Source organism: Engystomops pustulosus, chromosome 8 (genome assembly GCF_040894005.1).
Source record: "Engystomops pustulosus chromosome 8, aEngPut4.maternal, whole genome shotgun sequence".
NCBI lineage: Eukaryota > Metazoa > Chordata > Amphibia > Anura > Leptodactylidae > Engystomops > Engystomops pustulosus.
The window spans coordinates 86586363-86601492 of record NC_092418.1 but is presented as its reverse complement, the minus strand read 5'-3'; the positions used below and the strand labels follow the sequence as shown (position 1 = coordinate 86601492).

Here is a 15130-nt window from a genome sequence, read left to right as displayed (position 1 = left end):
GCAGTTGGGAAAATGAATCTCTCAGATCACTATGATGCAGAGTGAAGGAGTAACTACAGTAGCAGCAGCCATAGCGGCTGCTATGGGGCCTGTAGTGTCAGGGGGCCCTGAAAGCTGACCTGACACACTAAAGAATGGAGGATGTGCACCATTATATACATGTTATGCTCACATTGTACAGTACATGAGTGTATAAATGTGTTTATGTGTCCCAGATAAATGTGTATAAGTGAAGAACTGTGAATATATATATATATATATATATATATATATATATATATATATATATATATATATATATATATATACATATATATATTTTGTAACACAGTATATTTTTTAATAGTGGAGGTGGGTTTTTTTTTTCAGACGTCTGCTATAGTGCCCGGTCTTCCCCAGATACACCCGAGGCAGGGATAGACCCACAGTCAAGAGGTTGGATCTCAAAACTCTCTGATCACTACGATGCAGTGTATAGAGAACAGAACATCCACAGATGGTAAAATCTGAAAAGACCTGCAGTCGGGTTGGATCTCAGAGGGTCACAGATCACTTTGGTGTAGAGGGTACAGGCAGTAGACCCAGTGTTGGGGAGAGAAGGGAGTTAGGATCTCAAAATTCACCGATTTCCATGATGCAGTAATTGTTTAACAATAGACCTGCAGTAGGGAGTTGGATCTCACAGGTTCTAAGATTATGTCTCCATAGAGAATAGTGTACACCCTGCCAAAGAGTTTTTATAGTAAAATTGTCTTTTTCTGAAAAAAAAAAAATGATAAGTTAGATAAAAGTTTACCTTTCTGTAAGCAGAGGTGTGTCCCTAGTCCCGTGGGAGCGGCCAGTGAGGAGCGGTATTGCCCCCACCCTCAGGAAACGGCTCCATCATGCATTGATTTAAAATAAAAAAAACACTCCTATGTCCCCTATATGCTCCTCCCACCTGTCGCTTTCCCCCTCAGGACATCATACATGTCTGCCCCTCTCCTCATTGGCCACTCCCATGGGCCTAGGGATACAGCTCTGCATACAGGAAGGTAAACTTTCACCCAACTTATCTTTTTTTTTTTCGGAAAAAGAAAAGTTTTACTATAAAAACTCTTTGGCAATGTGTACAATATTCTCTATGGGGACATGGGGGTGTCAGAAAAAGGTCTCCTGATGAAGGGTTTATCCTCTAATCATCCGACTAAGGTTCCCTTTAAATCTAACAGGTTCACAGATCACTAGGACGCAGTGAGCACAGGACATCAGACCCACAATCAGGGGGTAGTTCTCAGAGGGTCACAGATCACTTTTGTGAACACTGCCACCCTGGTAATGTGGCCATCACACAGAATGCTTCTCAAACCACACAACCATCAACATTGTCAAGGAGTCAAAGACAACTTCACATAGGAAGAGATCTTCGATAATATTATTGCTAACAGAGGTCTCAGACCTTCTATGATGGCTTGTGGACCTGGAATGACCTGGAATAGGTTCCAGACAAAGTGCCACCTATCGGATGCCCAGGGTCATAGTGATATGCCAACTCACTGTCAGCGGCTGACCTTTTTGACATGGCTCGCAGGAAGCACGCTTGGCATTAAGGAACCCAAGACATCCATGAAAGAGAATTCTGGACGCTTGGTAATCACAATGTCCATTGCTCTGTGCTCGTCTCACACTATGTCTATTTGCAGATTTCGGGTGGTACATTTATGAGGCTTAGTTGTAAATGTAGCCCCCTATGTTTTCATGCTTCACGTTTCTGTGATCATTAAGTTAATGAGAATTCTAGATTACAGCAACTCATAAAGCTGTCACATATAAAAGAGCAGCTGAACGGTCATGAAACGCTCCCGCTATATATCACAGAACTGCCATAAATATTTCAGCGCCATTAATAAAAATTCATTTACTTAAGTCAATTTTTATGAATTGGTTTGTTAATTTTTTTTTTCTTTTACCTGATGAACACTTGTTTTTTTAATAGAGGAGCAGAAATTCTTATCCCATGCACATGGCAGGAGGACATGACTATGGGATAAGGGTATGTCCATGTTTCATGAATGTCCAAGAAATTTTTAAGCTCCATTTACGGTCAGCACTTCCCTTGACACTGTAGTGTGTATACCAGGGGTTTCCTGCTCATTGTCAGGTTGTAGAAGAATTGCTCCTGCTCTATAACATGCTGCCTGCAGATAGGACACCATGTACAATCTCTTCAGCTCCTCCTGCTATATAACATGCTGCCTGCAGATAGGACACTAGATGCAATCTGCTCAGCTCCTTCTACTCTAAAACATGCTACCTGCAGATAGGACACCCAATACAACTACACCTCAGCTCCCCCTGCACTAGAACATGATGTCCATTGTTAAGTCTATATGTAAAATCTGCTCATCTCTTCCCTGCTTTATAACATGCTATAGAACACTGTACAATGTGCTCAGTTCCCCTTGCTCTATAACAGTGATGGCAAACCTTTTAGAGACCGAGTGCCCAAACTACAACCAAAATCCACTTATTTACCCTGATGTGCCAATGTGCCATTTTAAGCAGTAACTTACTGTTACCTGTTCTTCCACTTATTTAATTGTATCGGCCGCCTGAGGATACCAATACAGTTGAAAGAAGGAGGGCAAATTCAGACTCTCATTGTAGCTTCTCTCCAGGGTCTCTCTGCTTAGGAAGAATGGTGGGTCCAGAATGAGGGCCTTCAAAGATAATGCACTTCGGTCAACACCTTCTCACTTTTCAAAGAAGTTCCAAACAGTCAATAAAGTGTCGCTGTAAAATAGTGCTGAGAGCAACATCTCATAAGTTGCCTGTAACTGTGGGAAAATGTAATGGATTTGGTCCTGTTTGGTGAACTCTGTCCTTTGCTGATGGCCTGAGTGCCCACAGAAAGGGCTCTGAGTGCCACCTCTGGCACCCGTGCCATAGGTTCGCCATCACTGCTCTATAACATGCTGTCTGTCTCTATAGGACACCATGTAAAATCTGCTCAGCCCTTAAAGGACACCTGTCATCAGGTCTATCACTAGTCCTGTCACCTCTACCTGTTGGAGCAGCTCACAAGGATCCCATCCCATCCTTTATCTAGTCAATTCATACATTAATCATTATAAAATCATCTATTCTTTATTATTTAAATGAGGCTGGTCACATGGTCAGAGGCAGTGATGTCACCCCGGTTCCCCCTCCCCTCTCCTCCCCCTGCTCAGGTCTGTGTGTAATGTATAGTAAAGCGTGGCTAGTGTGTGTGCTGCATCTGCTGACATGTGAGAGACACAGACATCAGCTACACGGGAATCTGGCATGTTTTTCTATAACATGGCTGCCTGGAGCTGCTGTATCTCTCCTATACACACACACATGCACACACAGGCTGCAGGGGGCGTGGCCACCAGCACCAGGAAGCACATCATTACACAGCCTCACATCATTATACAGGCTGTCAGTCATGCACTGGGGGTGTGGCTGTGCCTCCCACCCATGAATAAGCTGGACAGCTTGAATATGCTAATGACCCATTGGATATTTCACAGGTCATTTGCATACAGCTTTAGGACCTCATTGCTTAGGTTTACAGGCATGTAGAGGGACAATGAAGGGATAGAGGCAATGCTCTCTAATGGAAGTTTATGAAAATATATTTAGATTAGGGGGGTTATTTTGCATGACGGGTTCTCTTTAATGCTTTATCAAATGCTGTCTGCAGAAAGAATACTATGCACACAATCTGCTCCATGTAGGACACCATTTACAATCTGCTTCCCGATTTACAACATGGCGCCTGCTCATCTTCTTCTACTGAAGATCAAAACTATGGATCATTGGCTAAAAAAAAAAAAAAAGTCTTAAAAATGTGGTACATTGTTTCCTCACTTGCAGCATATGCAAGACAAAAAACACAAAGTAACATTGTACAAATCACATCTAATGACTGTCCATGGCGCTGGGATGTGACACATGATCTTGAATGACTGCGATATCACTGTTACAAATAGATACACGAGAGTTAAAAGGCAAGGACCTGCATAGACAAGGCCAGAAGATGATGGTAGAGCAGATATAGCAATGCACTGAGCTGTACAAGTCATTAGCCGCTCTACAGAATTATATAATCATTTTCTACAGGAAGGAATGGAAAAAGATAAATGGCTCAATGAAAATAAAGCAGGTTCAGTGATCAAATAATTATTACATCCTGAGGGTTTTACTTCAAGGGCAACAAGGGAACGTCAATGCTCATACAGTAACCTGAAGAGGAGTCCTGTCATGTTACTCTAAATATCACATAGCTCCATATCAGACGACCGATGGCCATTATTGACGTCTTTCGTGTTTGCTGTGCTGCTGCGTTTAGCCTCGGAGCCGCTCATGGAGATTTTTACTTTCTTACTAAAAGATGAGCCTCAGGGCAGAGGAAGGGTGTTTATTGTAATTGCAGCTCGTGGTTTGTGCGATGTGAGTGACAGGCGTGGTGGGAGCGCAAGCCGAGTGTCTTCTCCATTTATCCACCTTCACCATCGCCCTGAGGCTGGAGCAGGCGCCGGAGCTGAAGGCGACAATATTAGTTTTATGTCCTCTCAAGAACTACAAGGTTACAGAGGGTAATAATGGAGGAGATTTCTGAAAGGAGACTGAAACATGTAAAGGGATGTGGTTTTCAGTCAAATCTTATGTAAGGGACTATGAATTATGAATCAAGCCAAGTTATAATAATCCTCTAGTTTACCAACGGAAGGATCATTATAGCATAAGTCCATACACAGTCATAGTCTATGATGATGACATGTGCAACAGTTGCCTCCAATCCTCATTTCCATCTTATGAGCAGCTGTATACTGCTACCACTAGTTCTTAATGGCTTACTTTAAATCCAAAAAAAAAAAAAAAAAAAAAAAAAAACACACATTTTAGGGTTTCCTTTTCCATTTTAGCACAAGATTAGAAAACAATTTATTTTCTCCAAATCACACAAAACATTTGTATCTACTACCCGCGTAGTAGTAGTTAGCAGCAGGTGGTAGTAGTAGTAGTAACCAGGTGGTAGTAGTAGTAGTAGTGACCAAGTGGTAGTAGTAGTCGTAGTAACCAGATGGTAGTAAGTCAGTAGTAGAATGTTTGCAAGCATCGTCTCCATCCCACTCTGTGCGCTTTTAGAAAGTATCCTAAATCACCCTCCTTACTTCCACATTATATAATGCCAACTTTAATGGTCCTTGGATAGTATAATGCTCCCTTCCAGTGACATCCCCACTGATAACACCATTTAACTCACATCTATGTAGCCCCTTCCTTATAATGCCCCCATTTCGGTTGCCCCTTTCTTATAATGCCCCCATTTCAGTTGCCCCTTTCTTAGAATGCCCCCATTTCTGTAGCCCCTTTCTTAGAATGCCCCCATTTCTGTAGCCCCTTTCTTAGAATGCCCCCATTTCTGTAGCCCCTTTCTTAGAATGCCCCCATTTCTGTAGCCCCTTTCTTAGAATGCCCCCATTTCTGTAGCCCCTTTCTTAGAATGCCCCCATTTCTGTAGCCCCTTTCTTAGAATGCCCCCATTTCTGTAGCCCCTTTCTTAGAATGCCCCCATTTCTGTAGCCCCTTTCTTAGAATGCCCCCATTTCTGTAGCCCCTTTCTTAGAATGCCATCATTTCTGTAGCCCCTTTCTTAGAATGCCCCCATTTCTGTAGCCTCTTTCATAGAATGCCCCCATTTGGTTGCCCCTTCCTTATAATGCCCCCATTTCTGTGGCCCCTTTCTTAGAATGCCCCCATTTCTGTAGCCCCTTTCTTAGAATGCCCCCATTTCTGTAGCCTCTTTCATAGAATGCCCCCATTTGGTTGCCCCTTCCTTATAATGCCCCCATTTCTGTGGCCCCTTTCTTAGAATGCCCCCATTTCTGTGGCCCCTTTCTTAGAATGCCCCCATTTCTGTAGCCCCTTTCTTAGAATGCCCCCATTTCTGTAGCCCCTTTCTTAGAATGCCCCCATTTCTGTAGCCCCTTTCTTAGAATGCCCCCATTTCTGTAGCCTCTTTCATAGAATGCCCCCATTTGGTTGCCCCTTCCTTATAATGCCCCCATTTCTGTGGCCCCTTTCTTAGAATGCCCCCATTTCTGTGGCCCCTTTCTTAGAATGCCCCCATTTCTGTAGCCCCTTTCTTAGAATGCCCCCATTTCTGTAGCCCCTTTCTTAGAATGCCCCCATTTCTGTAGCCCCTTTCTTAGAATGCCCCCATTTCTGTAGCCCCTTTCTTAGAATGCCCCCATTTCTGTAGCCCCTTTCTTAGAATGCCCCCATTTCTGTAGCCCCTTTCTTAGAATGCCCCCATTTCTGTAGCCCCTTTCTTAGAATGCCCCCATTTCTGTAGCCCCTTTCTTAGAATGCCCCCATTTCTGTAGCCCCTTTCTTAGAATGCCCCCATTTCTGTAGCCCCTTTCTTAGAATGCCCCCATTTCTGTAGCCCCTTTCTTAGAATGCCCCGATTCCTGTAGCCCCTTTCTTAGAATGCCCCCATTTCTGTAGCCCCTTTCTTAGAATGCCCCCATTTCTGTAGCCCCTTTCTTAGAATGCCCCCATTTCTGTAGCCATTTCCTTATAATGCTGCCATTTCTGTAGCCCCTTTCTTATAATGCCCCCATTTCTGTAGCCCCTTTCTTATAATGCCGCCGTTTCTGTAGCTCCCCCCTCTCCTTATATGGAGAAGGCTACAGAATTGGGTGGATTATAATGCCCCCTATCTCTGTAGCACCCTTTTTATAATAACACATTTCTTTACCTTCCAACTAATAAGAAATGGTGAGTATCAAATTATTGCTGGGACCCGGTATTTTGCTGTAACACAGTAATACCTCTCATCACTGAGAATGATGTTGTATCACATGACCAGTTCTGCGCTCCTTTACAAACTGTTTAAGGAGCAACCAGGGAATTGCAATCTGGATCCCAATGTTTTCAGATGTAAAAATGCAATAACCAATAACTGTGTTGCAAACTCTAGCAGACACTCCCACGCTGTACACAAGAAACACCAGAAGTGGTCCGGCGTATTCATGAGGGGGCAGGATAAGGGGGCATTGACTGCCGCATGACGCTCGGCAGTCCCCGCTGTATATGGAGTGGGCGGGGTGGATCGGGGAAGAGGCAGCGCCTCATGAATACGGTGGACAGTGTCTGCTTGCGTTATCGGAAGTTTCGGATAACGCTAGGAGTGTAACACTGCTGGGACTGCTGTAGCGCTAGGAGCTGCTTACTTTAGTAAGAAACTCCTAGTGCCATTTTTATAGGTGACAGGTCCCCTTTAAAACGTTCACCATCACTGCTCTGGGGGATGTGAGTGAAATCTGACCAGTCTGGATCAGGTCTATGATCTTTAAGACACCTCCTGTGGGGATTGTTTCCTTCATATAATCCAGTTGAGCCACATACTTTATTTATACTGCCTCAATTATTTATATGGATTCAATATATTCCGCAGACATTTACCGGGAATAAAATCACTTCCATCAGTCTCCGTCTCTGTGGAGGACACATCTGATTTTCCAGGAATCACACAAACAATCATCCATTCTGATTGTTCTCCTTGATAGTACCCCACACCAATCCTGATAAGCTTTATCAGATTATATAATCATCAGCGCTGTAACAGAAGTTACCAGGAGAAAATTCTAAAGATTTCAGAAAGGAGATGGGATCTTTCTACAAGGACATCATATGGGTTGAGTGTGTTCTCACATTAAATACATTAAATTGAGTATTTTGTTCAGCGGGCTAACAAGTATCCCATTCGAAATTGTTTTATTACATGTGAATGTGGAAGTTAAAACATGTCCTCACTGATTTGTTCAACCGCTATGTTCCACGACTCCTCCATTGATATGCATTCGTACGTCGGCCGAGGTAAAGTTTTTAGGCATTTTCCCATAATTTGGTCATCGGCAGCAGGAGTCTCTTGGCATCAGAAGGAGTAATATTACCTAGGGTGATGGCGGCAGTGAATTGTGTCCATTCACAAAACTAAGATCTTCTATACTGGGTGAGGCCTCTCCTCAGCATAGTTTGGGGGAATCATTAGCCTCTACCGGATTTTTCAACTTTATGGAAGAAAACTAGCATGAAATTTCCCTTCTATTGCCTTCAGTCTTCTGATGGCCTGACCATTTCCCCCAACACTTAGACTCCACATTGGAGTAGACGTATTGTGACCAAACCCTTAAAGGACACCTGTCATCAGGTCTGTGTCACTTGTCCTGTCACCTCTACCTGTTGGAGCAGCTCACAAGGATCCCATCCCAGCCTTTATCTAGTTATTTCATACATTATTCATTGTAAAATCATCTATTCTTTATCATGTAAATGAGGCTGGTCACATGGTCAGAGGCTGTGATGTCACCCCTGTTCCCCCTCCCCTCTCCTCCCCCTGCTCTTGTCTGTGTGTAATGAATAGTAAAGCATGGCTAGTGTGTGGGCTGCATCTACTGACATGCTGCATCCTCCTAATATACAGGTGAGAGACACAGACAGCAGCTACACATGAATCTGACATGTTCTGCTATAACATGGCTGCCTGGAGCTGCTGCATCTCTCCTATACACACACACACATGCACACACAGGCTACAGGGGTTGTGGCCACCAGCACCAGGAAGCACATCATTATACAGCCTCACATCATTATACAGGCTGTCAGTCAAGCACTGGGGGTGTGGCTGTGCCTCCCACTCATGAATAGAGTGGACAGCTTGAATATGCTAATGCTTCATTGGACATTTCACAGGTCATTTGCATACAGCTTTAGGACCTCATTGCTTAGGTTTGCAGGCATGTAGAGGGACAATGAAGGGATAGAGGCAATGCTCTCTAATGGCAGTTTATGAAAATATATTTAGTTTAGGGGGGTTATTTTGCATGACGGGTTCTCTTTAACCCCTTAACGCTCTGCGCCGTAGCTCTACGGCGCAGAGGTATAAGGGAAGTATGAAGAGGGCTCACGGGCTGAGTCCTCTTCATACAGAGGTGGGGGTTTTTGCATTTTGCACAAAACCCCCACCGCTAATAACCGCGGTCGGTGCTTGCACCGATCGCGGCTATTAACCCTCTAAACGCCGCCCGCAAAGTCGCGGGCGGCGTTTAAAAGACGGCGGCGCGCGGGCGCCGCCATCTTTTTTTCGATCGCCACGCCCCCGAACGTCATCGGGGGGCGGCGATCGGTTACCATGGTAGCCTCGGGTCTTCTCTTGACACGAGGCTACATGGTTTATGCAGGTTCGTTACAATGAGCCAGTGGCTCATTGTAATGTAAGACCTGCAAAAACGCCATATATTGCAATACTGTAGTATTGCAGTATATGGTAGGAGCGATCTGATCATCTAGGGTTATTGTACCCTAGATGGTCTAAAAAATAGTGAAAAAAAAAAGAAAAAAAAAAGTTTAAAAAATAAAAAAAATTAATAAAATATTAAAAGTTCAAATCACCCCCCTTTCCCTAGAACGGATATAAAACATAACAAACAGTAAAAATCACAGACATATTAGGTATCGCCGCGTCCCAAAATGCCCGATCTATCAAAATATAAAAACGGTTACGGCCGGCGGTGACCTCCGAGGCGGGAAATGGCGCCCAAATGTCCGAAATGCGACTTTTACACCTTTTTACATAACATAAAAAGTGAAATAAAAAATGATCAAAATGTCGCACAGACCTCAAAATGGTAGCAATGAAAACGTCGCCTCATTTCGCAAAAAATGACACCTCACACATCTCCGTGCGCCAAAGTATGAAAAAGTTATTAGCGTCAGAAGATGGCAAAAATTTTTTTTTCTTTTTTGTACACATTCGTTTAATTTTTGAAAATGTATTAAAACACAATAAAACCTATATAAATTTGGTATCACCGCGATCGCACCGAACCAAAGAATAAAGTAGGCGTGTTATTTGGAGCGAAGAGTGAAAGTCGTAAAAACTGAGCCCACAAGAACGTGACGCACGTGCGGTTTTTTTTCAATTTTTCCACATTTGGAATTTTTTTTCAGCTTCGCAGTACACGGCATGTTAAAATAAATAACATTACGGGAAAGTAAAATTTGTTACGCACAAAATAAGCCCTCACACAGGTCTGTACACGTAAAAATGAAAAAGTTATGGATTTTTGAAGTTGGAGAGCAAAAAATGAGCCGGAAAACCCTCCGTCCTTAAGGGGTTAAAATAGCACGTTCGAATTGATTCTCTATGCTGAATTTTCTGTTTTTAGTCTAATACTAGAAGAAATTGCAGGATTATCATACTTTCCATTTCAATTTGAGATTGTAGTATTCGAAATTATTTGGAAGCTCACAAGTCAATCTTCATGACAGATTTTAGGCTTTGAGGAACACACTACATCTAGTATCCATTACAAATCTAAGGACGTTCAGCTTTGTTATAAATCTAAACGCAGACTACACAATTGTATATCGGGTTTGTGTAGTCCACGTAAGATTTATAACAAGACAACAGACAAAAAAAAAAAAAAAAAAACTCATGCTCCTGGCTTCATCCCGAATGAGAGAGAGGAAAACACACAAGATGGATTTCTAGACTTATGTTTCAATTTGGCTTTAATTTGTTTCGCAGTGACTTGTAATGTAAGGTTTGTCCTGCGGCAAGGATGTAAATAGAATAAAGCAGGGGTCTGGTATGCCTCATTGTGTGTCCTAAGACGGCTTTAATAATGGTCCTCAGATGACTATAGATACTGTCATGTCTGCACATTATCCCAGATAAATTGTACATCACTTTTCAGCTTTGTTTGGGGTTTAACATCACAAAGTAGAAGATCTTTGTCTCCAAAACAGCAATAGGGGCTGAATCTCAGATAAAATTAAGAAAAAAAAATCCCCAAACATATGACAGCAGTAAGATTAGCAGTATCATCTAAAGATGGAGCACTATATTGTGAACCCACAACAGGAATCAGATATTGGGGCGGACTCTCCGTGGTCAAATGTAGCAGGGTCGATCAACATTGGATGGACCCTCATTTGGGTGGTAATGTCCAAGTTTGAGCGTTACAGAGGAAAAGGATCACTTTTAGTTTAAAGTAAAATACATATGGAGTATCAAGGGTCAACAGTAACAATAGGCAATAGTACCATCCATGGTGGAGTGGTGATGGATTTACTGAGAGAAATCTTCTCTTCTCATGTCACGTCTATGCTACAGAGGATCTGCTCCTTTCTGACAAGCAGGCCAGAGGGCTTCCCCTATTTTACTTTACAGTGTACAGAGGATCTCCGTTTTGTTTTTTTTTCTTTTAGCACAGTGACTGAGCATGTGTGTCCACCTGCTTATAAGGTGGACATACATATATACATACATTTATATACATATATATGCAATGTAGCACACAAAAAAAATTGGCGTGACATATCCAGTCCATGTGCCCATAAGATTTACAGGTGCTCATCCTGTACAGCTATATGGTTATGGGCTTTTAGTTCAGATATACACATTTTTGTCAACACACATACTGGGGGAGATTTATCAGAAATATTGGAGGTAAAACTGTTCTAGTTCCCTATGGAAACCAATGAGCGCTCAGCTTTCATTTTATAAACAGCTGTAGGAAAATGAAAGCTGAGCTCTGATTGGTTGTCATGAGCAAATAGAACAGTTCTGCTCTCTAAATCTTCCCCATTGGGTTTATCAACCAAACAGCTTAATTTAATTAATTTTGAGTGTATTTTTTTTTTTTAAAGAACAATGAAGCAACAAAAACATAGGAAACGAAATATTTACCTGGAGCATGAGGACGACAGTCTTCACTATATTCCACTGAGATTTTCTTCCGTCCACAATAACGGTAAAGCCTCGAGCTTTGCATTTATCACTGAAAAAAGAAAAAAAAATTTATATAATATAAAGTTAGCCCTTGTTTCAATCCAAACAGTTTATGAAGCTGTACAGTTATGGTATAACTGAAATTATGATAAATGCAGGAGAGAATAAGAGGAGGTGGTGGGTAAAGGCTGAGGCTCCTGCGCTCAGTGACGCTCTACATTCCTGTACGGTGTGTTAGTATTCTGGACAGGGCGCAGGACGGAACAACTTGTTCAGTAATGTCCCGGCAATGTTCCACCTGCAGTTTGTCTTCTGGGCTGCAGGAATAGAGCACAGTACATGTGGCCAGAAACAGATTTCAAAGAATCAACCAAAAATTTAAGTTGAATTAAGCAGCTGTTATACTGTACTGTATCCAGATAGTAACGGTGGCATAAACACAAGATGTGACTTAGATGGGGGTTTCACCTTAGGACCCACAGATATATGAGGAATTGGGATACCTGAACGCTTGACTTGTCAGGTCTGACTGCCACATACAAATGAAAGCTATTAATCTTTAAAAGGACATCTACCACCAGGATGAAGGATTGTAAACCAAGCACACTGACATACTGGTGTGTGCCCCCTCTGGCAGGATCTACTCTTCTTTTAGTTTCTTATGCCCTGGTTTTGAAAAAAAAAAAAAAGACTTTTAAAATTATATTAACCCCTTAAGGACGGAGGGTTTTTCGGCTAATTTCTCGCTCTCCAACTTCAAAAATCCATAACTTTTTCATTTTTACGTGTACAGACCTGTGTGAGGGCTTATTTTGTGCGTAACAAATTTTACTTTCCCGTAATGTTATTTATTTTAACATGCCGTGTACTGCGAAGCTGAAAAAAAATTCCAAATGTGGAAAAATTGAAAAAAAACCGCACGTGCGTGACGTTCTTGTGGGCTCAGTTTTTACGACTTTCACTCTTCGCTTCAAATAATACGCCTACTTTATTCTTTGGTTCGGTGCGATCGCGGTGATACCAAATTTATATAGGTTTTATTGTGTTTTAATACATTTTCAAAAATTAAACAAATGTGTACAAAAAAGAAAAAAAATTTTTTGCCATCTTCTGACGCTAATAACTTTTTCATACTTTGGCGCACGGAGATGTGTGAGGGGTCATTTTTTGCGAAATGAGGCGACGTTTTCATTGCTACCATTTTGAGGTCTGTGCGACATTTTGATCATTTTTTATTTCATTTTTTATGTTATGTAAAAAGGTGTAAAAGTCGCATTTCGGACATTTGGGCGCCATTTCCCGCCTCGGAGGTCACCGCCGGCCGTAACCGTTTTTATATTTTGATAGATCAGGCATTTTGGGACGCGGCGATACATAATATGTCTGTGATTTTTACTGTTTGTTATGTTTTATATCCGTTCTAGGGAAAGGGGGGTGATTTGAACTTTTAATATTTTATTAATTTTTTTTATTTTTTAAACTTTTTTTCTTTTTTTTTTTTCTATCTTTTAGACCATCTAGGGTACATTAACCCTAGATGGTCAGATCGCTCCTACCATATACTGCAATACTACAGTATTGCAATATATGGCATTTTTGCAGGTCATACATTACAATGAGCCACTGGCTCATTGTAACAAACCCGCATAAACCATGTAGCCTCGTGTCAAAAGAAGGGGGCGTGGCGATCGAAAAAAAGATGCCGGCGCCCGCGCGCCGCCGTCTTTTAAACGCCGCCGGCGACTTTGCCGGCGGCGTTTAGAGGGTTAATAGCCGCGATCGGTGCAAGCACCGACCGCGGTTATTAGCGGTGAGGGTTTTGTGCAAAATGCAAAAACCCCCACCTCTGTATGAAGAGGACTCAGCCCGTGAGCCCTCTTCATACATCCCTTATACCTCTGCGCCGTAGAGCTACGGCGCAGAGCGTTAAGGGGTTAATGAGCCTGAGGGGCTACATGCTTCATAGGTGTTAATGGAACCTGGAGCCCCTCAGGCTCGTTTGCTTAATTTTTAAAGCCTTTTTTCTTAAAAACAAGAGCATAATAAACTTAAATAAGAGCATATCCTACCAGATGGGGCACACACCAGTAGGTCAGTGTGTTTGTTTTACAATTCTTCATCCTGGTGGTAGATGTCCTTTAAATGGTCACTAAGTTTTCAACAAACACTGCATACTGAAGTACTGAAGAATAATGAAACATTGAAATAGATCTTCTTATTGGACCAAATAAGTTCATTTTCTACTACTTTGGCTCTTGTAATCCTCCATCTTTACCTGTAAACCTGCTTTAGACTATGAAATCTTTGCTAAATTCCATCTTTCTAGCGATATAGACGAAAGCTTACGGAGGTGTCATATTACAAAGCTTTATGGAGAGGGGAGGGATGGGGTATTCAGGCCCCAGTGATGGGAAATAGAGATCTTTATACCATGCTGAATATTTAAGTTCAGCTCATTAAAAAGAACCTCCTGATCTAATTACAAAGGGATGAAATGGAAGCAGCTGCTTACATGGAAATCTGCGAGTATCACAATGTCACAGCCCGGTAATGATAATGCTGTGTGTGGTCCCTTCTCACCATAGGTTCTAGTGAGAGGATGTAGAATTTATGGGTAACCATATATAAACCAGTGCATGATAGGAATAACTTGTAGTAAAAGTGTTCAGCCAGCCATATGAAAAAAAATATGGAGTCACATAAATCAGAGTAGTGATGGTATAACCAAGTGCACTCGCTTAAAGGAAATCTACCATCAAAATCCATCATGATAAAACCAGGGACACTTACTCATAGATTCAGGTACTGTGAGTGTGGTAATCTTCTTATATTTGTTACCCATGACCTCTTTCCGTTTAAAATCAACTTTTAAAATTAGGATAATGAGCCGGAAGGGTTCTGGGGGAGTTACCAGAGCCTCTCCGTGCTGTAGAGTTCAAGGGCTTAAAAACTGTACAAGGAGCACTTCCTCAATCAGTCTATGTGATAGGATATTCCTCTAGTGCTGTAAAATCTGGCTCATTAGCATCATTTTGCACATTGATTTTAGAAGGAAGGAGGCCGTGGATAACAAATATAAGAATATTACCACAGTCACAGTACCTGGATCTATGAGTAATGTCCCTGGTTTATGCTAGATTGATGGTAGATTTTCTTAATTGTATGGGAATACATCTATAGATAATAAAGAGGACATATGTACAATAATTTTATTTAAAAGGGGTTTTTACAAAGCTTAGATTTTTTTAAAAAACATTTTAAGTTAAGCAGCACAACCAGTCTCCAGTAACGATGTAAGGTCTTCACTGTGGTCATTGT

The 15130-nt window shown here is 41.9% G+C and overlaps 1 protein-coding gene across 3 annotated transcripts in view; it reads right to left on the bottom strand.

Annotated features, from left to right (window-relative positions):
• The window catches only part of SESTD1 (SEC14 and spectrin domain containing 1), a 102282-nt gene that overhangs the window by 46547 nt on the left and 40605 nt on the right, over positions 1 to 15130 (bottom strand). For all 3 annotated transcript variants that reach the window (XM_072121595.1, XM_072121597.1, XM_072121596.1), the window contains exon 4: positions 11771 to 11861. In XM_072121595.1, the coding sequence (XP_071977696.1) occupies positions 11771 to 11861 (91 nt within the window). The remainder of the gene's footprint in view (positions 1 to 11770; positions 11862 to 15130) is intronic.